This window comes from Lepidochelys kempii, chromosome 21 (assembly GCF_965140285.1).
Source record: "Lepidochelys kempii isolate rLepKem1 chromosome 21, rLepKem1.hap1, whole genome shotgun sequence".
NCBI classification, from domain to species: Eukaryota; Metazoa; Chordata; order Testudines; family Cheloniidae; genus Lepidochelys; species Lepidochelys kempii.
In genome coordinates this window covers 16,028,580-16,052,274 of record NC_136400.1, presented here as the reverse complement: position 1 = coordinate 16,052,274, position 23,695 = coordinate 16,028,580, and the positions used below count along the sequence as shown (strand labels likewise).

At 45.4% G+C, this 23,695-nt stretch overlaps 1 protein-coding gene across 1 annotated transcript in view; it reads left to right on the top strand.

Moving 5' to 3' along the window:
* The window catches only part of PKP1 (plakophilin 1), a 49,359-nt gene extending 28,868 nt beyond the window's left edge, over positions 1–20,491 (top strand). The window contains exons 5-13 of the mRNA XM_073320054.2: positions 982–1,189; positions 2,551–2,728; positions 5,825–5,939; positions 6,502–6,657; positions 6,990–7,166; positions 13,152–13,305; positions 14,007–14,193; positions 19,188–19,272; positions 20,420–20,491. Coding sequence (XP_073176155.1) covers positions 982–1,189; positions 2,551–2,728; positions 5,825–5,939; positions 6,502–6,657; positions 6,990–7,166; positions 13,152–13,305; positions 14,007–14,193; positions 19,188–19,272; positions 20,420–20,491 — 1,332 coding nt within the window. The remainder of the gene's footprint in view (positions 1–981; positions 1,190–2,550; positions 2,729–5,824; positions 5,940–6,501; positions 6,658–6,989; positions 7,167–13,151; positions 13,306–14,006; positions 14,194–19,187; positions 19,273–20,419) is intronic.
* Positions 20,492–23,695: the final 3,204 nt, after the last annotated feature.

Below are 23,695 nucleotides of genomic sequence, written 5' to 3'. Positions count from 1 at the left end.
CATTTTTCCCCAGCTGACAGTTTCATTCATTCATGAACAGGTGGTTTCACTAACTCCTAGGCTCACAGCAATGAATTCCTTTCACAGGAGCTCTGGTTACTTCAGAGAAGTAGGACCAATTCAGTGCTGAGACTAATTAAGTCTACCAATCTACAGAGAGTCTAAGCTTGTGTGACTGCTACCTTCTCCCAGTCTCATCAACATGTATGTTACATCAACTGTAGGCTGCCTTAGACTTAGATTCACACCCCCGTCCCCTTACACATCAGCCCAGAATTTGGCCCCTTGATTCTGAGTGTATGTTACGCCAACATACGTGTTGCCTCTGTATAAAGCACTATGGAATGTTGCTATATTACAATTATAATGTGGTCTCTAGGTAGCTTTTCACCGCAGAAATAAGACTCGTGAGGCCGGATCCTCAGGTGACAGAAATCAGCGTAGCACTGCTGAAGTCAGTGGGAGCAAACACTAATTTACTCCAGCTGAGGTCATTACTTGCAAGTCTTAATTGTTGACATCTGTTAGTAACAATACCAGCTCTTTTCATAGGTGGAGTGGAGAGTGCTTTACAAAATTGGTATAATTCATTATCCCTGTGTTTACAGATTTGGTAACTGAGGCACAGAGCTATGAAGTGACTTGTCCAACATCACCCAGCAGGTCAATAACAGAGCCGGGAATAGAACCCAGTTGATCTCAGTCCAGTGCTCTGTCCACTAATCTTATACCCTAGTCATCAAGGCAGTCAGCACAGACGCTCTTGACTATAGCTATCAAGCCATTTGACTGCCTTGTAAAAAATGGGGTATTTTGGGTCTAGCCATCCTGTAATGCTCAGGGTATCCTTTCCATTCCAATTAGTACGCGCTATGCTGTCTTCTTGCATTAACTTCTGTCGCCGTGGTCTTTTAATACACCAGAGCAAATAGATGAGCTTTTCATGGGATGCTGATCCTTGTCTGTCTTCTCCTCTCGCAGGTCTACCGGCTAGGTGGAATTGGCAAGCTAATTGAACTCCTCCGCAGCCCAAACCAAAATGTCCAGCAGGCTGCAGCTGGGGCTCTTAGAAATCTGGTCTTCAGAAATCCTGCCAACAAGTTAGAAACCCGACGGCAGAATGGGATAAGGGAGTGTGTGAGCCTCCTGAGGAGAACTCCGAACACTGAAATACAGAAACAGCTGACAGGTACATGCAAGCAAAGGAGAGAGCCTCAGCTCGTGTAACTTAGGATAACTCCATTGACTTCCACACCAGCCTATAACACCTGGGGATCTGGCTCCTAGATACTGGGGCCTGAGATTCACCTGCCTGCCACCTTGCGTTGCCATATGCACCTGTGCAAAGTACAACACTATCAGACCAGCATGACACTTTGTACTCGCTTTCCCCATGTGCAAATGACAACACAAAGTGCGAGGCTGTGCAGGATCAGGCCCCTGGATTGCCCAATTTATCAGCTTTGTGAATCTTGCGTACAGTGTTAGGGGTTCCCAACCACTGGCCTGTGAATCAGGTCTGAGACTTAGAGATCACACCTATGCAACCAGGTTTACCACCACAGCTGTGACCATCAAGGGCTTTTGAGCCATCAGGACCTACATGTGATCACCTGAGAGCTGGGTCCAGGGCATTCTCAGAGGAGGGTCCCATCCTCTGGCACTTAGTTCCCCTTCCTGGTCTGACAGGAGGTGAGTTTTGGGGGTTTGTTTCAGAGAATATTACACAGTCTATTTAGTGTCCCAGGCTTACCCTGAAGAGTTGGGTTCTACTGGGATCACGTGCATGTGCTAACACTGGGTCAGCCCGAGTTGTCTTTGATTATAGTGTACTTGAGCCTTGGGTAAATGGTCCACTCCCCTCACTGCCCCAGACTGAAATGTGTACAGAAATATGATCTTTGAGGCTGGGACACCAGGCTCCATTCTGTACTGTAATAGAGGGCCTCTGTCCCAGGCCGGTATGATGCCTCTACTGTCTCCCATTTAACTGTATATACTCTGAAACTAGAACTTAGAGTATGCCCAAGTCCCATGGGGGGTTAGAGGGCACATGGTTAAATAGGAAGCAGTGAACACTGCTTGAAATACAAGAGGTTTTTGTTGCCTGGAAAGGATGGAGACCACTGAGCTAGTACAATGTATTATGGGAGAACTAGTTTCAAGACCCTTCTCAAGATAACGTGGACTAGGTAGAAGAGGTGACATTCTGGGTCTGTACTGGGAAGCCTAGTTTGAACAGCACACGCAGCACCACGCAGGTTGATCATGGAGTGACATGTTGGTTAGTTACAGAGGAAACTGCCTTTTCTGTTAGAACTGAGATTGGATGGGGAGATTGGACCAGAGCGTGTCTCTCCAAACCTGGGGGCTATCTTGAATGCCTCGATTGTAGACCTAGAGCTTGATTCTCTTCTTCTTTGCACCAGTTTTGCATGGATGTAACTTTCATGGAGTTATTCCCTAGTTGCAATGTTAGTGATAGGAGATTCAGGCCTTTACTGCATCAAGACCTTAAGGTTTAATGTTTGTCTTGCATTTTCTTTCTAGGGTTGCTGTGGAACCTGTCCTCCACTGATGAGCTGAAAGAAGATTTGATACACGAAGCCCTCCCTGTCTTGACAGATTGTGTTATCATCCCTTTCTCGGGGTGGTCTGATGGTGTCAGTAATAGGACAAGAGAAATTGTTGACCCTGAGGTATTCTTCAATGCTACAGGCTGTTTGAGGTAGGTCAGCAGACAAGCATCGCTCACACCCTTTGTGGCTATGCTTAAAATGGACCCCTTATTTTAACAGTTATAAACCTTTAACTTTTTGAATCTCAACATCTACTGTCATTAATTATTGTCTGATCTCCCAAAATTTCCTGCAACTGTGAACATTTAAATTGATTAAAAAATAAATAAATAAAAAGCTTAAAAATAAGCATGATTGATATTATCCATCAAAATTATAAGGACGGCCATACTGGGTCAGACCAATGGTCTATCTAGTCCAGTATCCTGTCTTCCTACAGTGGTCAGTTCCAGTTGCTTCAGAGGGAATGAACAAACAGGGCAATCATCAAGTGAACCATCTCCCATTGTTCAGTCCCAGATTCTGGCAGTCAGAGGTTTAGGGACACCCAGAGCATTGGGTTGCATCCCTGACCATCTTGGCTAACAGCTGTTGATGAACTATCCTCCATGAACGTATCTAGTTCTTTTTTGAACCCAGCTATACTTTTGGCCTTCACAACATCCTCTTGCAGGGAGTTCCACAGGTTGACTGTGTGTTGTGAAGAAGTATTTCCTTATGTTTGTTTTAAACCTGCTGCCTGTTAATTTAATTGGGTGACCCCTAGTTCTTGTGTTATGTGAAGGGGTAAATAACACTTCCCTAGTCACTTTCTCCACGCCAGTCATGATTTAAAAAAATACAAGTGAAATTCTGCCAAGCCTATTCATAAAGTTTTCATGGTGTCTAGAGCTAGATGAACATTTCCCACTGAACTTGTTTTTCAACAGAAAATTGGGTTTTTGATAAAACAAAAATTTTTCACAGAAAGTGTCCTGTTTCCTTGGAAAGTTTTGATTTTTCATTAGAAAACTTTTTGAAATTTTTTAGCTAACACAAGGAATTTGTGGTGGGGGATGAGGCTGGTGGTTCTGGGCCAAAAATGTTCAGGTTTCAGCTGAATTTTTTTAAAATTTTGATTGCCAAAAAACAAAAATTGTTTTCCATTATTTGATGAAAAGTCAAAATTTTCTGTGTGGGACTAAACCCCCAGATTTTCGATCCAGCTCTAATGACTATCTCTTGCCAGCAAATTCCAGCTGATTCTCTTTTTTCATACTGGATCCATTCATTCCAGTTACAGTCACTAGGTGTTGGCCCATCCCAGTGTAAGTGTCGGTGTCAAAGTGAGAGGCTTGTATTTGGGCCTGGGATGGTTTTATTTCTTCCTTGGAAAAGCCAGAGAACTTCTTGGCATGAAGATCTTCGTCCTGACTTGCAGTTTCTTCTACCAGCTTCCAAATTCCCCATCACGTTGGGAACAACTCAGTGGGGAGATGAAAAAGCTGTATAATTAGGTACTTTAATGAACTAAAGCTCTGCCTTAGGGAATGTAGCAACAGACCGCGCCCTTACCAGACACGCTAGCTAATGGGAGCTACATTCGCTTGTGAAACTGATGAAGCAGACTGCAGCAGGGACTGCAGCTTTCTCTGCCTGTCACTATCAGCCCCCAGAGGCTGGAGATCACTTCTGAAGGACAGCGCGCTCCTGCCTCCATCCCTCTCTTGGAGGAGAACTTTCCATGTGCAGTTATGCGGCAGAATGGTTCTTGTAAGCAGGGCTGTCATCTGCTCCATCCCTGTAAAGGCACTGGAGCTCAAATATGCGGATACATGTTAATGGAGAAATGGCAGTATTGGGGGATACTGCAAAAATAGCCATCCAGGGGGCAGGGTCAGTCTTCTGTGCACTGGTTTGTCATGTCTTGTGCCCATAATGCATAGCAATGACATGGAGATAATTCCAAACTTGAGGTCAGTTTGGGCCTAAAATAGGTCTTGAATAATGCGGGACTTGGACATCTGCTCATTGACAAAAGCCTAGCCACGCAGGTTTGTTAAGAGTTTCTGTCTGGCAGATGTCTGTGAGCTATTGCAAACCACTCATTTGCAAGCTACCGGTGCATTAAAACAAGATCATGTCATGCCGCTGCTAAAACTCTGCTGTCTTAGCCAACGCCTGATCCAGAGTGTAGCGCAGCGAAACCATCACCACTTAAATCTAAGTTTTTTGCCCCTTTTTCTTAAAACCTGGTGTCCCCGTGTGAGAGAGATGACACATTCCGGCAATATCCTGGACAAACCTTCTTGGATTAAGCTAAACCTTACTGAATTCAGTTAAAGTATTTTAGGAGTTCGTATTGTGAGATCGTATGTAATGTCTCTAGGGGAGAGACACGACTCATGTAAACCCTGGGAAATGTTAGGGGCTTCAAAGGACTCTCTTAAACAAGGTACTTTTTAAAGCTTCGCCTTGAGGAGGGGACCTTTGTGTGCTAGTCATGGTGGTCACCTGTCACATGAGGACAAGATCAGAGACCCAAACAGTAGAAAGGAGGGACTCAGAGAGACATGGGGGTTCTTGTTATGAACTGATGACCACAGAAAACCCTCTGTGTGAGGTCTGAAGGACTGGTCACCAGCCCAAACGCCTGCTGGAGTTTGGGGTGATCTCTGGTAAGCTTATTAGCATGCGTGTACGTTGTATTGATTTAATATGTTTTCTCTGTAATGTTTTCACTTTAAGAATAAATGTGCTTGTTTAGAAAGAGCTGTGTGGTAATGGTGGTATTGAAGTCAATGTTGCTACACTGACCTACGCCCGTTGAAGGTGGGCTCCTTGTTCTCTGTGGCAATCTCCAGCTACTCATTATTCTACCCTCTCTCTGGAAATAACTCTAAGCAGATATCTTGCGTGTCCCCACTGTACCTACATTGTTCTCTCTAAGGGGATATCTTCCCTCTGGACTTACCCTAAAAGGAAAATCTCCATGGATGAAATTCACCCCTCTGGAGAGGAACGTGACAAGGCCTATACACCACCTAGGTCCCACTTTAGTCGTCAGAGTTGAAGTGGGACTTAAGTGGTGCACTGGCCCCCTGCAGAGAGGTGAATTTCACCCTATAAAGGCAATCCTTCCAAGTGGGTTGAATTCAAACAGAATTATGTAGGGAGCTCAGTGGCTGATGGAAAATACCCAGCTAACGGAGCTGCTTATCTGTCTTGCTTTATCTCCCTACATTTTATAAAATGTCTTCCTTCAGAAACCTGAGTTCTGCAGATGCTGGACGTCACACCATGAGAAACTACCCTGGCCTGATTGACTCAGTCATGACTTATACCCAGAATTGTGTGGCTGCCAGCCGGCCTGATGACAAGGTACCAGACATATGAGCTTCCCACTTACACACAGTTCACCAGCCTGTGCCTAGCCCTAGCCAATTAGTAGTACACCCTGAGCACTGACCGTGCACAGCTCTTTTGATAGTCCGGCTATTGATTTTGGTGCGCAAATGGGTGCAGAGCTCTTTTGAAAATTCTGGCCTACATGTCACAATGGTCGCTGCTGTATGCTGAACACTTCTGAAAATCTGGCTCTGATTTAGAAGTGAATTGAAAGTGAATTAAACTAAATCAGATTAAGTCTACTCTAACTCCAGATAAGAGTGTCCACACAGGGATTTAATGCAGTTTAACTAATCCACTTTAAAAGGTAATTCAGATTAATTTTCCAGAATGTCCCTATGTAGACAAGCCATAAATAAAATCAGAGTAAGGACCTCAGAGTTTGGTGTATTATATTTATGTTCAGGCAGCAGGGTTTATCTGCCTTACACCGCAACACATCATTGACTGTCATTAAATATTGTTACAATGCGCATACTGTTCCATGTTCCTGTCTGACTGTAAAACTGTGTGTTTTTTCGGGGGCTGATTTCAGTCCGTGGAGAACTGCATCTGTATCCTGCACAATCTATCCTACCGCCTGGATGCCGAGGTGCCCAATAAATACACCCAGCTCAACCACATGGCCAGGAATGCCTATGTGGACAAGACCCTCACAGGCTGCTTCAACAGCAGGAGTGGGAAGCTGGAGGTAAGACGTGCTCCTGATTCTGAGTGCTTGCAAAATGCACCATTCACTCAGCCCCTGTCACTGGGTTCGAGTGAAGAGCTGCCCTGCCCCTGCATTATCAGGACCAGAAAAGGGGTATGAGGAGTTACATAGAGTAACATGTCCTCCAGTTGGTACACCTGGGAGAGTTGAGAGAGTGGCCGCATATGCCCAGCCACACTAGATGTGTTGTCTGTACGTGATAGGTGCATGCAGATATTTGTATGTGACCGCCCAAGCAACCAGGGATAATGACGTGTGATTCATGTAGAAAACGCCAAGCTCCTGGATGTCAATCTATTACTTCCCCTTAGATTGATGAGTATGTTCTACCCATTCCCGATGAGGAGTACAAACCCAGAGGGCCCAGCTGGCTCTACCATTCTGATGCCATCCGCACATACCTGAACCTGATGGACCAGAGCAAGAAAGATGCCACCCTAGAGGCCTGTGCTGGGGCCCTGCAGAACCTCACTGCCAGCAGAGGACTGGTGAGCGCTCTCTCTCTCTCTCTCTCTCACACACTCACACCTCAATGGGCTCTACAGGGGGAAAGCACCTCTTCTAAACTGCAGAGCACCCTTGAATTGCTCCACAGTTTCTATTACAGCATTAAACTCTAATGCCATTGCACGCACACATCCGACACAGAGTGCACTGAGGATTTAGTCCGTGGATCCTCTGGACACGCCCTCAGCACTCCTCTGGCTAGGGCTGACACTGCAAACCTTCTTCCATACTAGCAATGATGGACATAGTTGCACAGCACACACTCTTCATGGCTTTCACCCAGCAGAAGTACCCTGGTTGTGTTGCCTTTTGAGGTCTGTGTGCCAAGGTAGGAAGGACTGGGCCTAAGACACTATCTGCGTGTGTGCAAAATAGGGGATGGGCATGGTGAATATCTGGTCTTGTTCTTGCCTAAACTTCATTGATTTTAATTTAAGTGAGATGGCTAAATAGATAAATGAATGGATTTTAAAATTTTATTAAAGCTAATGTTAAAAATATAGAGAGAGACAGATAATGCATAAGTTGGGAAAAGAGTGTCTGTACATCTGGGTATAGTGTTTAGATTATCCACAAATACAAAGTTAGTTTTTTAAAAATCATATGTTAGAGTACATTATCAGCAATAACCCAAATTTCGGTGAATAGATTTAACAATACAGTTTAGATATTAGAATCCAAATACTCGGGTACATCACTCATGAAAAGTTGTACAGAGAGCTGATTGTGGGAAGCAAAGTATATCAACGAGTGGAGATTGTCCCTCGGTAATTGAGAATGAGGTTGGTTGTCCTTTTAGAAAATACAATCTATGAAGAAAGTATTTGTTACTTTTCTGACTGCGCTTCTCATCGGCACTCCAGCTCATCCCTCCTGGTATTGCCGATGTCCGGGGATGTGTTCTATGCAGCTGTCCCTCGACCACCTAATGGAGTCTGACACCATGAGTTGCTGCATTAGCTGAATGTAGTGTTGACTGATTCCTCATTCTCTCAGCGCTTGCTTGTTACTGGGGTCCCATGGGTACACAGCGCAGAGAAGTGTTGTGTGTTACAGCATCCCACCCAAAGGTCACCGACGATGACACTGGGGAAGTCTTCTGCTGCATGTCTAGCTGGTGAAAGGATAACACTAACCTGTCAGCCTTGATTTGCTCAGTCTTTGGACATGAAAAGCTTTGATTTCTTTCAAATTTGAGAAAATTATCCCTTTTGTCAGTGGGGTGAGGCTTCTCAAAGGGGCATAGGGAATTTGACTTTCAGTGGGAGTTGGGTAGAGCTGGTTTGGGAAATTTTGATGGAACCATATGCCTCTGGGATATGCAACTCTGCCTAAATCCAAACGCTTCATGACATCTGTCATAAATATAAAGGGAAGGGTAAACCCCTTTGAAATCCCTCCTGGCCAGGGGAAAGCTCCTCTCACCTGTAAAGGGTCACCTGTAAAGGGTGCACTATAAGGTGGGTAGAAAGCTGGCTAGATTGTCGGGCTCAACGGGTAGTGATCGGTGGCTCCATGTCTAGTTGGCAGCCGGTATCAAGTGGAGTGCCCCAAGGGTCGGTCCTGGGGCCGGTTTTATTCAATATCTTCATAAATGATCTGGAGGATGGTGTGGATTGCACTCTCAGCAAATTTGCGGATGATACTAAACTGGGAGGAGTGGTACATACGCTGGAGGGGAGGGATAGGATACAGAAGGACCTAGACCAATTGGAAGATTGGGCCAAAAGGAATCTGATGAGGTTCAATAAGGATAAGTGCAGGGTCCTGCACTTAGGACGGAAGAACCCAATGCACAGCTACAGACTAGGGACCGAATGGCTAGGCAGCAGTTCTGCAGAAAAGGACCTAGGGGTGACAGTGGACGAGAAGCTGGATATGAGTCAGCAGTGTGCCCTTGTTGCCAAGAAGGCCAATGGCATTTTGGGATGTATAAGTAGGGGCATAGCGAGCAGATCGAGGGTTGTGATCGTTCCCCTCTATTCGACATTGGTGAGGCCTCATCTGGAGTACTGTGTCCAGTTTTGGGCCCCACACTTCAAGAAGGATGTGGATAAATTGGAGAGAGTCCAGCGAAGGGCAACAAAAATGATTAGGGGACTGGAACACATGAGTTATGAGGAGAGGCTGAGGGAGCTGGGATTGTTTAGCCTGCAGAAGAGAAGAATGAGGGGGGATTTGATAGCTGCTTTCAACTACCTGAAAGGGGGTTCCAAAGAGGATGGCTCTAGACTGTTCTCAATGGTAGCAGATGACAGAACGAGGAGTAATGGTCTCAAGTTGCAGTGGGGGAGGTTTAGATTGGATATTAGGAAAAACTTTTTCACTAAGAGGGTGGTGAAACACTGGAATGCGTTACCTAGGGAGGTGGTAGAATCTCCTTCCTTAGAGGTTTTTAAGGTCAGGCTTGACAAAGCCCTGGCTGGGATGATTTAACTGGGAATTGGTCCTGCTTTGAGCAGGGGGTTGGACTAGATGACCTTCTGGGGTCCCTTCCAACCCTGATATTCTATGATTCTATGATTCTATGAAGAAGCTAAAGGTAACCTCGCTGGCACCTGACCAAAATGACCAATGAGGAGACAAGATACTTTCAAAAGCTGGGAGGAGGGAGAGAAACAAAGGGTCTGTGTGTCTGTCTATATGCTGGTTTCTGCCGGGGATAGACCAGGAATGGAGTCTTAGAACTTTTAGTAAGTAATCTAGCTAGGTATGTGTTAGATTATGATTTCTTTAAATGGCTGAGAAAAGAATTGTGCTGAATAGAATAACTATTTCTGTCTGTGTATCTTTTTTGTAACTTAAGGTTTTGCCTAGAGGGGTTCTCTATGTTTTTGAATCTAATTACCCTGTAAGATATCTACCATCCTGATTTTACAGGGGGGATTTCTTTATTTCTATTTACTTCTATTTTTATTAAAAGTCTTCTTGTAAGAAAACTGAATGCTTTTTCATTGTTCTCAGATCCAAGGGTTTGGGTCTGTGGTCACCTATGCAAATTGGTGAGGCTTTTTATCCAACATTTCCCAGGAAAGGGGGGGTGCAAGTGTTGGGAGGATTGTTCATTGTTCTTAAGATCCAAGGGTCTGGGTCTGTAGTCACCTAGGCAAATTGGTGAGGCTTTTTACCAAACCTTGTCCAGGAAGTGGGGTGCAAGGTTTTGGGAAGTATTTTGGGGGGAAAGACGTGTCCAAACAGCTCTTCCCCAGTAACCACTATTTGTTTGGTGGTGGTAGCGGCCAATCCAAGGACAAAGGGTGGAATATTTTGTACCTTGGGGAAGTTTTGACCTAAGCTGGTAAAGAGAAGCTTAGGAGGTTTTTCATGCAGGTCCCCACATCTGTACCCTAGAGTTCAGAGTGGGGGAGGAACCTTGACAACATCAGGTTGATTTCACTAGAACTTTGGCAGTACTTTATCTTTGTGGTTTTCCTCCAAAACAATGTTGAAACGTCTGGTTTTGATGTTTTTTGGAACAAAACATTTTGATGTTTCATTTTGAAATGACGTTTTGTTTCCGTTTTTAAAAACACTAGATTATACTACATTTTTTAAAAGTCAGCATTGAGAAGAAATGGTTTTGTTGAAATGAACATTCCTACCACCCTGAAACCTTTTTTTTTCAGTATTTTCCTTCACAGAGAATTTCCGATTCGAAATAAAGCCAATTTTCAGAATCCTTCCCAAAACGAATTTTTCCCCTCCTTTAGAGTTGAGTGTCTAATTCTCTTAGACACCTTTGAATATCCCAGGCTCGAGCTGGGATTGATTATGTATTTTAGGAAAAGACTTGTCAACAAAGGAAAAGGGAGATTGGTGAGGTGAGTTACTGACTCAGGAAGGTAGAGTTTTGTGAATGGTAGGAATGTAGAACTTAAAAGGGGAGATGGAATGGAATGCTACACTGGTCAGCATTCTATTACCAGAATAATCACGCTACTCAGATTTCCTGCCATGAAGATTCCAGGTCTCTTCTGTAGAGATTTGTTGAAATGTGGTATTTGTAGGCAATTAATAAACTTCATTTTGTTAAGCTGAGTCTTTTGGCTGAAATCTAGGACACACAATGCCTTGTGTGTTAGATCCACGTTCCTTTCAGCTAAGATTTACAGCATTTTTCCTTATATTGATCTCTGTTTGCACTCCCAAAATTTCCTAGAGTACTGCAGGGTTGCCATGAGATGAACTGCAGAGCACAAAACAAAAGCAGCACATAAATGACATGGAAGTACATGATTTTTTTTTTTTCCGTTGGACTATCTTTTCATGTGCAAATGTGAATTTTAATGAGCTCAACATTGCGAGGGAGAAACTTGCAAAGGAAATTTGCAAAGCCTATCCTACAAGCCTTCCTCAGACAGATCTTCCATTGAAGGTGACAGAATTCTACGTGCAGGGAGTTTGCAGAATGGAATCCTTTAGCCCTTTAGGTCACAGGCTAGTGGATCCGTTCTCTCCTCAGTGTCCTGGGATACTTACCTCAATCCTCTTAGCACCAATAGGTAACACAACACATGTCTGTGGTGTACGCAGGGTGGGCAATCAAGCTGTCTGTCATGGCAACCCAGTAGAATGTGCTAGTGGTTAGAACTGCAGCTGATTACCCGAGAGGAGAAACGACCCTATGCCAATAATACATGCCTTTATTGGAAGAAAGAATGCAGCTGTCTGGCAACATAATAAAATTGTTCAGTGTTGGTCTCTGAGGCCAAGAATTCAAAAAACAAGGCGTAAAGTCAGGCTTCTGTGTCCATATGTAGGCACCTAACTGAATGGACTGAGTTGCTGGGCATGCATCAAGCCAACGGAGTCACTCTGGATTTACACCAGTGTAAACAAGGACAGAACTTCATGCAAGTGCCTGTCTTTTTAAAAGTGGTAATAGCTCATCTTAAGTGATCACTCTCCTTACAATGTGTATGATAACACCCATTTTTTCATGTTCTGTGTGTCTATAAATCTCCTCATTGTATTTTCCACGGTATGCATCCGATGAAGTGAGCTGTAGCTCACGAAAGCTCATGCTCAAATAAATTGGTTCGTCTCTAAGGTGCCACTAGTACTCCTTTTCTTTTTGCGAATACAGACTGACACGGCTGCTACTCTGAAACCTGTCTTTTAAAAAGTATCATTTAGCTGTACAAGGAGTGGTTTGTTCCTCTTGGGGTGGGATGGGTGGCAGGGGAGGGGCAGTTTGTGCATGAAACTCAAAACCCTCCAATTAATGTTGATAGGATTTAAGCTCATAAACCTCCCCACCTTGTCCCCGCACCCTCCCACCCCACGCAGGCTGAGGCGAGAACTGACTCCCCAGCCCCTAATATAAGTTGTTCATGGACAGAGAGGGATGCATAGGAGAGACCCAGATCCTCAAAGGTGTTTAGGCACCTAATTCTCATTGAAATAAATGGGAGTTAAGCACCTAAATTCCTTTTGAGGATTTGGATCCAAGAGGCTACAGAAGAATAAAGTATGATATTGATGATTATTTTATGACCTAGCTATACTATAGTGTGTATACCCAGAAATACTGTATGGATACAACAAGGAGTCCGGTGGCACCTAACAGATTTATTTGGGTATAAGCTTTCATGGGTAAAAAACCACTTCTTCAGATGCATGGAGTGAAAATTACAAATGCAGGCATTATATGCTGACACATGAAGAGAAGGGAGTTACCTCACAAGTGGAGAACCAGTGTTGACAGGGCCAATTCAATCAGGGTGGATGTGGTTCACTCCCAATAATTGATGAGGAGGTGTCAATTCCAGGAGAGGCAAAGCTGCTTTTGTAGTGAGCCAGCCACTCCCAGTCCCTATTCAAGCCCAAATTAATGGTGTTAAATTTGCAAATAAATTTTAGTTCTGCAGTTTCTCTTTTGAAGTCTGTTTCTGAAGTTTTTTTGTTCAAGTACACCTGTCCTGCATGGGTTGGGCATCACTAACAAATTCTAGTTTATCCCCTAGATGTCCAATGCAATGAGCCAGCTGATTGGCTTAAAGGAGAAGGGTTTGCCTCGTATAGCGCGGCTCCTCCAATCCAGTAACAGTGAAGTTGTCCGATCTGGGGCTTCCTTGCTGAGCAACATGTCCCGACATCCTATTCTCCACAAAACCATGGGTAAGGAGCTTCCATAAAAGCAGTTTCTGAGTGGTTGACTAACCTCTCCCCTTCTTTCACAAGCCCATCTTCTGTTGTAAACCCATCAGCTGAACTATGCCAAGCATCACCACCAGACATAGATTCGTCAAAAAAAATGCACTGATGTCACACGTCCCCTCCCCACGGCTGGTGAGCATCAGGGCTGTGATGCTGGCCAAGAGATGCTATTTGTCCTGGCCTGTAGCCACCATAAGGAACCCTTATGACATCTTTTGGAGTCGTGCACAGTCTGATTAACAAATGCTACTTCATCCCATTAGTGGGCCTCTCACTTGATCCCTGGCATGCTTCATGGATAAGAGAGATCAGCTGGTTTCTCTGGGCCTCTTTCTGGGAGAGGGAGTGTTTCCCCTGGTTGGGCTGGACTTGGCTTCTTGGGGTGGTGTATACGGTTTCCCGAGCGTAACCAAGCCATGTCCATTGTTATTGTTTCGATCAAATAGGACCAGATCCTCAAAGGTATTTAGGTGTGTAACTCCCACTGAGTTAGGCGCATAGATACCTATGAGATCTAGGCCACAGCAGCTATTGCATGATTATTAATGCCTCACTTAGGGCCTGATTCTGCAGCCCTTGTGTTGCATAGGACTTACTCAAGTATCTGATTTATCTGCACTGGTTTTTATTTCAGTCCTGACTGGAATATTCCTCCTCTTTAGCTCCCCAGGTGCTTCCAGATGTGTCCCGTCTCCTGGCCTTCCAGTCCGGGAACAACAGCAATTTGGGAGATATCATGTCCTCCGCTTGCTACACCATGCGGAACCTAATCATGTCCAACCCGCAGATGGCCAAGCCTTATTTGACGAGCAGCATGCTAAATAATGTAGTAAACCTGAGCCGAAATGGGTGAGTGATGGCAAAGAGGAGGCTGGAGGGCCATGTGCAAGCACGTTAAGAGATTATGCAGCCAACTTGTGCACATGCCCATGGGGCCCAGAGCAACTGCATCCCTGATGCAATGCTGTTCAGTGACCACTGGTAAAGACCCAGCGGTCACCAGGTACTATCACTGTAAGGGCTGAGAAGGCCGTGATGTTTGTTATGGGGGAGGACTGCAGAATCTCAGATACCATCTTGTGGTGACAAATGGAAAGCGCTCACTTCTCAGTGGGGACCCCTCTGTATCGAGGCTGGGGCTTGCCTGGGAGCTATGCACTGCAGCAGGTGGCGGGATTCCCTGCGCAGGTAGGCAGACGCATATAGCTATGCTTGAGTTGTTAATGAGAGCAGTGTGGATGTTGTGGCAGGGGCCAAGGTTCAGGCAAGCCAATTAAGCTTGGATCCAGGGCTCAGGCAGGCTTGGACTCTGGCAGCTAGCCCATGCTGCAATCTCCGCACCGCTATTTGGTGCATGAGTCTATCTACCCATGCTGGGAGTCACACCTCCCCGCTGCAGTGTAGACATATCCTAAGGGAGTTAGGAACCTACATCCCATTGAAATTCAATAGGATTTGGGCACCTAACTTCCACTGAAAATCCCAGCCCTAAATATCAGTGATGTTGTTATGAATCCCATGTACCTCTTATTCAATCAGTTGCTATAGCTCTGGGTTCCCAGCATTATTATTATTAACGATACTCCTAGAAAGTGCTTGACAAAGAAAGCCAGGATCATTATCCTAATTTTACAGATGGGGAAACTGAGGCAGGGTCAACCTGCAGGCCAATGCTAGAGTCAGGAATCAAACCCAGGTCTCCTGAGTCACAGTCCAGTGCATTATCCACTTGGTGCTTCAGTCATCAGCCAGGCTCTGAGGAAAAGCAATAACCATGGCAGTAGAATCCACAAACTCATAAATAGAAAAGGAGGACTTGTGGCACCTTAGAGACTAACCAATTTATTTGAGCATGAGCTTTCGTGAGCTACAGCTCACTTCATCGGATGCATACCGTGGAAACTGCAGGCTTTATATATACACAGAGAATATGAAACAATACCTCCTCCCACCCCACTGTCCTGCTGGTAATAGCTTATCTAAAGTGATCAGCAGGACAGTGGGGTGGGAGGAGGTATTGTTTCATATTCTCTGTGTATATATAAAGTCTGCTGCAGCTTCCACAGTATGCATCCGATGAAGTGAGCTGTAGCTCATGAAAGCTCATGCTCAAATAAATTGGTTAGTCTCTAAGGTGCCACAAGTCCTCCTTTTCTTTTTGCGAATACAGACTAACACGGCTGTTACTCTGAAACTCATAAATGAGGCAGAGAATTGCTTGAACTGGTTGGCACTTGGCACCGGCATGAGCAATGAGGTTCTCCCAGAAGGTGAGAGGAGACTCGTCTTGGAGAAAGCTCAGATACTCAGAGAAGTGTTTGGAGCTGTGGAGAAGGCACACAGAGAAAAGCAAATGGAAGCGCAGAATGGGCAGGCAGACTTCATGAGCAACGCCCAGTCACTACACCGTTACTGGCTCAAGCTTGTATAGCGCTCTTCTCACCCTGCGCCTCCCCTTCCCCCCGCAGGAGCACGGGGGAAAGGGGAGCTCCAGAATGTCTCTCTCACCCATTTGGGCCCCCCAGGCTCAGGGCTCTGTGTCTAGGGCATGCAGTGAGACTGCTTGTTCTCAGTTCCCCACCCTGGTTTGCAGGGGTGAGGCTCTGGTGCGCACTGATGGGGCCTATTCTGCATTCCCCAGTGATCTCCGTGCTTGTGGCATTCACAAAGCAGGCCCACTCGCAGCTCCTGGGGACTTGGCGGTGAGTCTGTGGTATGAACCCAACAACCCCTCTTTGGTCTCAGGGCTGTTTGCCTGAGTCATGTCCATTCTCAGCGCCCGTACGGTCGCCAAGCTGCTTGCCTGTAATATGGGCCAAGTAGACTCGGCTCCCCTCTGTCTCAGCACACAGGGACTTGGGTGTGGCAGTATTCGGGACTCCCTACGCCTGAGTTAGGTGCTTAGGCTCCCTCGCCGGTGAATGGGGAGAGACCGGCACCGCAGAATGGGATCCCCAAAAGCCAGCACGCTAGGCAGGGAGCCACCTAAGCCAGCCACTGGGGGATGCTGCCGAGGGGGTGGAGGACCATGCTAAGCCCAGCCTGTCACGGAGTTTGGTCCCTATCTCTGCTTGTGATTCACAGCCAGGAACCCCTCTCCTGCAGTCAGGTGACTTAGGCGTCTACACCATTTCATGGGTGATTGTCAAGTACCTGCCCAGCACCACAGAGCACAACTAGGGGAGATGGGGAAGAAGGTGGCTGTCTACTGTCTAACCCTTTCCTCAGTGGCGAGGGCCCTCAGCTGGGATGTGCTTCAATTCCCCTTGTACTTGATGGGAAGGGATGGGAACAAGGGTGTACCCTCTTTTAGGTGAGTGCCCTGATCACTGACCCCAGGGGTTCTCTGATGTGGGTTGTTCTCCATCTCTTCTTGAAGCGGTTTCACTTTAATTAAATAATTAACCATTACTTGGGCCACAGAAAGCCTAAGAATCACTCTCTAGCCCACCATTTTGGGTGCTCACCTAGACTAGGGGAGGCTTTGGTTCAATCACCTGCAGTTTGCTGAGACGGGATTTAAGCAACGTTCTCCTACATCTCAGTGAATGTCCCAACCGCTGGACTTAGAGGTATGGTGAGGTGGGGCTCCGTTAGTCATTTCTGCTGAAGCTGTTCCACTTCAATTAACTATTAATTGGGCCAAGGCAAGACACAGCAACAGGAAGTCCTCTGTTGCCTAGTGGTTAGGGACTCACCTGAAATGGCAGTGACTCTGGCTCAATTCTTCCCTGTTCCTAATGAAAAGAAGGGATTTAAACAACATTTTCCTTCTGTCTTGCCTGCTGAAGCTGGTCTTCTTTAGTTAAATATGAATTGGGCAAAAAACTGCTGTAAGCAGCCTTCTGTGGTAAAGGGATGGGGGGCTTGCTCAGGCCGCTGAAGACAGGGGTTTGAGTCCTCCAGCGACCGACTGTCATGAAGGGATTTGAACAGGGAGCTGCCCTGGCTTTCCTGTTGACACTGTTCCACTTTAATTAACTATTAATTGGGCCTAAGCATTAGAAGTCCTCTGTAGCCCACTTGCTAGGGAAGCCCCTAGGTTATTATAGACTTGAGTTCAAGTCTTGCTGAGGCCTGAGGAGAGGTTTAAACAGCAAGCGCTCTCAGGCTTTTTTGTTGAAGTTGTTCCATTTTAATTAACCATTGATTAGGCCAAGCAACCGCTAAGCATGTGAAATTAAATATACTCTATAGTATATTGGTTAGGGTGCTCACCTGGAATGTTGGATCTCCTTGGTCAATTCCCCTCTGTGCCTGCTGAGGGGAAGGATTTTGAACAGGGATCCGCCATCTCTGGGCCCTTTTAATAAAATGCAAATCACTCTTTTGTCCCCTGTGGCTGGCTACCTGCCCAAGCTGTGGGAGATCACGGTTCCAGTCCCTCCTCTGCAAAGGGACTAGAACAGGGATCTCCCACCTCCCAGGGACTGTTGCAACCTCTGGTGAACAAGGACCAATCCAGCTTTCCATTAGTCAGTGGAAAGATTCATTAGGAATTGGATCAGACCCTTAATCTGCTACAGGTTTACAGCATTCCTTTGGGACTTAACTGGGTAGAGCCTCTAGCTTGTCACAGGCCGAAAGATTTCCAGAGTCAAAAACCCAGCCACTGTGTACATCGGCCATAGTATAAACTGACCTTCTCTCTCAGCAGAAATCATTGCCTGTAATTTTCACACTTGTTTGGAGGGGTCAGTTTGTTTTTACCAATAGTCAGTCAACTTCATTTCACATAGTCTGACCAGCATCTGCTGCTGCTACTTGTCTGGCCATGTGGACACAGCTGCGTCCCACCTAGAGCTGGCCACATCCCTGCATGAGTTGCTTTCTAGCACTTCATTGTCCAGGTTTTGGCTGGAGCTGGGGCCAAGTTGCAGAGTATGAACTGTGTCAGAACTCTCTGAAAGTCCGGGGTGGTCAGGGTTTATACTGGGCCTGTTATAGTGATCAGAGTCAGCCGTGAAGTTTGGATCCAGTTCTGGGTCTGGAGTGTTCCAAAATCTTAGAAGACCTGAAGCAAACCCCTGAAGGCCTGAGTCTTGTTCACAAAGTTGTTACTTGGGCAAACTCCCATTAATTTTTGCTGAGTAAGTATTTCAGGGGTGGTACTAGTACAGGTCCAGCACCTTTGGGACCTGACCAGTCCCGAACCAGAGAATTTGCTGAACAATATTGTGTCAAACGGGTCTCTTTTTATTTTTATCTCGCTGGGGCGAATAAATGAAACAACGCTTGCAACGCCGCCTAGCCAAGGCTTATCGGCTTTCTTCGTAACAAAGTGTTAGTGTTGTTACAAAATTTTACTGTATTGGCACAAGGAAATAAGTAGATAAAGCATAAAATACAAAATAAAATCATGCCAGACCATGGATGTTGCCAGACCAGAGAGTGCCGGACTAGAGAGGTTCGACCTGTATTGTTGTTGTTTCTTCTGTCGCATCTCAGCTGTCCCCCCAAAGTAGCGCGAGGTTGTTCCTTTCATTGTATTACTGAGTGAGCTGTGCTATCTAGTTCCAAAGGAGTCGGGGCTTGTGCCATTTCCCTCCTGTCTTGCAGCTTTTTAGATTCTACAGTTCAGAAGTGTCTCTTTAGCTCCGCTTCCTCCCATTCCTCTGAGTTACTCCCCTTTGGACCATCCCAGAAATCCCCCTCCTCCTTGGCATTTGCCCAAATGATGTCTTCAAAGCAACCTGTGAGCATGTAGCTGAATGATCTCCATTGTGGCTGGCCAACCCTCTGCAATGGTGGAGCTGGTTCACACCATGCTGACAGGGGCTGGGTTGTTTGCATTGGTGGGTTGTGGCCAGCTAAGAGTCACTGGATTTCTTTCATCCTTCCAGCTCCTGTCCAAAAGCAGCTGAAGCCGCTCGCCTCCTGCTGAGTGATCTGTGGTCATACAGGGAGTTCCAGGGCATTCTCAAACAGGTGAGGAAGCTAAGTGTTAGCCTTTTCCTGATTCTCAGCTAACTGGATAGCAGCAGGCTGGATTTACCCCCGAGGTCAATTTGCTAGGGATGTAAGTCAGTGTTGAATATTGCCAGTGTCTGAGAAAAGCCAGGGGCTTTGAGAGTGCCCTTGGAGCTGCCCACCAACATATGGGCCTCATTCACCTCTCCTTTACGCTGGTGTAAATAACTCCATTGAGGCCCATGCAGATCCACTGGTGCAAAGCCAGCGCGAGTGGAAGAAGCAGCTCCACGCAGTCCCTAACTTGTGTGGCGAGAGAAGTGATTGTGACAGCCCCCAACATGGGTTCCTTTTCTCTAGTCCCACACTTCATCTTTTATCCCCAGACCTGCCCTGTGGTCACCTCCCCTACTTCAGGGACAGAATAATCCGTTAGACCAACAAGAGAAGCAGCCAGCATTTGTCAGGTTCCCTCTCCTTCCCCAGCAAAATCCCCAAACTGGCAGAGTCGCGACTAGCCTCTGTTCCAGACCGGTTTCTTTCACCAAACCGGGGTTCTCCTCCCCACACCATGGAAAGCCAAGAGCATAAGGGAGTAAAAGGATTGACTGAGGGGAAGGGGCAAGTGTGGAAAATGGGGGCAACTTGTGGGCCTCAAATCCACACAAAGGTTGATGGTGAGGGTTTTTTTTTTCCTGTTTTTAACCTTACAGCAGCCCTCCTTAAGACACCAATTCCACCTCCAATTTGACATGACAGTCACTCTAGCATATTTTACACATGGTCGTTGCACAAATATGCATCATACATACCTGATCCTTACTGACTTTCCAGTATAGGCAACGATATTTCCTCAGCAAGGCAGGTTGAGGTCCTGCTATCTATAGTGGGAAGACAATGCAGGAAAGACTCATTCCCTCAATAACTGTGACTGTTTGCATGCACACTGCATGCTTTGTGCAGGCAAAAGATTGCATAAGGTGCATACAACATTAACGTTTCTGCAAAGGACATAGTGAGTGCATGCAGCCAACTTGCTGGATGCAGGTGGCCTTTGAGGTAGGACTGAGGAATTTGACTCATGGGTAATGACATTAGATAATTATTGATTTGCAAGTTACCTGCATTAACTGCCTTCCAATAACTTCCATGTCTCATTCTGCAGCAAGGATTCGATAAGAACATGTTGGGGTCCTTAACCGGGAGCACTTTCAGGACCCTGTCTTCCAGATTCTAAGCAGAGACCTTCAGCACAAGTTCAGCCTGCAGGTGAGAAGGGGATTGTCAGTGCTGGAAAAAACATGGTGTTCAAGGACAAACCAGCAGCAGTGTCATGTCATGTAAATGCTGCTCTGCTCACTTACATTTGGTAAGCATGTGAGGCTGTTTCTAGGGCCAGTTGCAAATATTCCATGAAAACCCTGTTTCACCAGAAAACAGGGGTTTTTTTGAGTCAGTGACATTTTTCACTAAAAAAGTGCTTTTTAAAGAAACCTTTGACTTTCAATCGAAAACCTTTTCGGCCAAAAACTTAGTTTTAGGTCAACAAAAATTTCCAGTTTTTGGTTTTTCAATAAACAGTCCAAATTTTCAATAGGGGAGGAAAAAATTCCAATCATCAGCCCTAGCTGTTTCTAACACAGAAATTGCCTCATTGGTCTAAGATGTAGGGAAGCCATTTCCTTCCGACTCACATGGTGTAACAGCTACACGGATGAGGTCGGCAGGACAGAAACTGTACCTTCTCTATGTTCGTACAGGGCCTCGCACATTGAACACAGCATGTGATGTGACCATGACACCTCCTCTCTACAACTAGGACAGCCCTTCAGTGGCTTTGACCTTTCTTCCCAAGCTAGAATATGAACTGTTCAACAGCAGTTTGCAGAATGCAATTATTGGGCAATGCAGCTTCTGTTTCAGCTCTCTCCAAGAACATGTTAATTCTTGAACCACGAGTCACATTAATCAGACCTTGTGATTAGCGTGGAATGATTCCCAAATTTAATATGGCACTTAACAGCTTCTAGGCACTTTATGAGCCTCATTAGTCCTCAGAAAAGCCCATTGAGATAGCTAAGAAGTGTACTAGGATCTGCATATTTCAGGTAGGGAAGCTAAGGCTGAGAGGTTAAGGCCACCAGGATTTTGAAGTACTCACTAAAATTCATTGCTTCAATTTTTGGTCAAGCAATCTGAGACATGTAGGGTCCAGTGGCATGCCGTCATTTTATGCACACATGTACTGGATGCCCCATGACTGGCTGTGCCCATGGGACGATTCTGTCCAGTCTCCAAACATGCAAACAAAATGGCATGCATGCACCACGTGTGAGGTCACACCACAAGGAGGACACCATTTTGTAGGACAAAATGGCATCCGCTGCACAGCGTGGCCTCACACGCATGGTGTGCGTGACGTCACGCTGTGTGAAAGTCGCCATTTTGGATGCAAATGCACAATTGCATGCCACTGGGAGAACCTGATCTTCAGAGGTGTTGATTGCCCATAACTCCAACTGAAGCGAACAGGAGTTGGGGCTGCTCAGCATCTCTAACACATCAGGCCTTTCACATCTGGCGTTTGGGCACCCCAGAAATTGGGGCATCCAAAATTAGTAATTGGCCCCCCGGTATGTCCTGTGTGGTCAAACACTGTGGGCCCCCCAAAATGTCCCCGTGGTGGGGCAAAAATGATGGAATCAAGTCCCCCTGCACAGCGGTGAATTTCAGCTGTGACAAATAATGTAACCATCTCCGCTGAGAATCATGGTCTGATAGATACTTGTAACCTTACCACAGATTCAGGGAGGGGAGGGGAACAGCACAGGGAAAGGATGTGAGGATTACGGAGAGTCAAAGGGTGAGGACGTTTCTGAATGTGAAAAAGACATTTTGAAATGAGTAATCAAGGTGTTTGTTTGTCTTTCCCTTGCAGAGTTTGTCGTTGGTTCGTGTCTGGAATGACTTAAACCTCAAGGGATCAGTTAGGACATTACAGATATACAGTGTTTATAGAGTTAATCCAACTGTAAAGCAAACGAAGTATGCAATTTTTTTGTGGTTGATACAGATATTTTAAAGCATTTTGGGGGGGAGGGCGGGGGAGGAGGAATTTGAGTTTAAAGTTTTCTGTTGTCAATAACTCTTTTTTTCAAATTGTGTGTGTGTGTGTAGACACACAGATACACACAGAGTGGGATTTTCCAAAGAGATACTTAAAACAGTTAATTCCACAATTTCCACTGAAAGCCAATGGGCGTTGTGCACCTTCACCCACTTAGGCACTTAGGAAAATCCCACCATATAGGGGTGTGTGTGTGTGTGTGTATATATGCACTAAACACAACTGTACCAACCCATGTCACAACCCATTCTTATGCAAATGTGTAAAACTACTAATTATATGCTATGTGTTTATTCCATTGTAGATGGCCACTGTAGACAGATACAAACCATAATGTTTTAGATGGCTGGTTATTTCTAAACTTGGTGGACATGGACTTCTTTCTGCTTTTGACTCTTTGTCAAGTGAGCTTTCATATTCAGAGATAAGTATTTTCTCTCATAGGTTACATGGTTTCTAAATCTCAAGAAGCAAATTCATGTCTGAGAAATAGAACAGGAGTACTTGTGGCACCCTATAGACTAACAAATTTATTTGAGTGTAAGCTTTTGTGGGCTACAGTCCACTTCATCGGATGCATAGAATGGAACATATAGTAAGGAGATATATTTATACATACAGAGAACATGAAAAGGTGGAGTAAGAGGCTAATTAATTAAGATAAGCTATTATGAGCAGGAGTAAAAAACATTGGCCAAACCGGACAGTCTCTACACAAAAGAATAAATGGACACAAATCTGATATCAGGAATCATAACATTCAAAATCTGGTAGGAGAACACTTCAGCCTCTCTGGCCACTCAGTAACAGACTTAAAGGTGGCAATTTTGCAACAGAAAAGCTTCAAAAACAGACTCCAGCGAGAAACTGCTGAGCTTGAATTAATATGCAAACTAGATACTATTAACTTGGCTTTGAATGGAGGCTGGGAGTGGCTGGGTCATTACCCATATTGAATCTATTTCCCCATGTTAAGTATCCTCACACCTTCTTGTCAACTGTCTAAATGGGCCATCTTGATTATCACTACAAAAGTTTTTCCTCCCGCTGGTAATAGCGCATCTTAATTAATTAGCCTCATACTCCACCTTTTCATGTTCTCTGTGTGTGTGTGTGTGTGTATATATATATATATATATATCTTCTTACTATATGTTCCATTCTATGCATCTGATGAAGTGGGCTGTAGCCCATGAAAGCTTATGCTCTAATAAATTGGTGAGTCTCTAAGGTGCCACAAGTCCTCCTGTTCTTTTTGCGTATACAGACTAACACGGCTGCTACTCTGAAACATGTGTGAGAAATATCACTGGA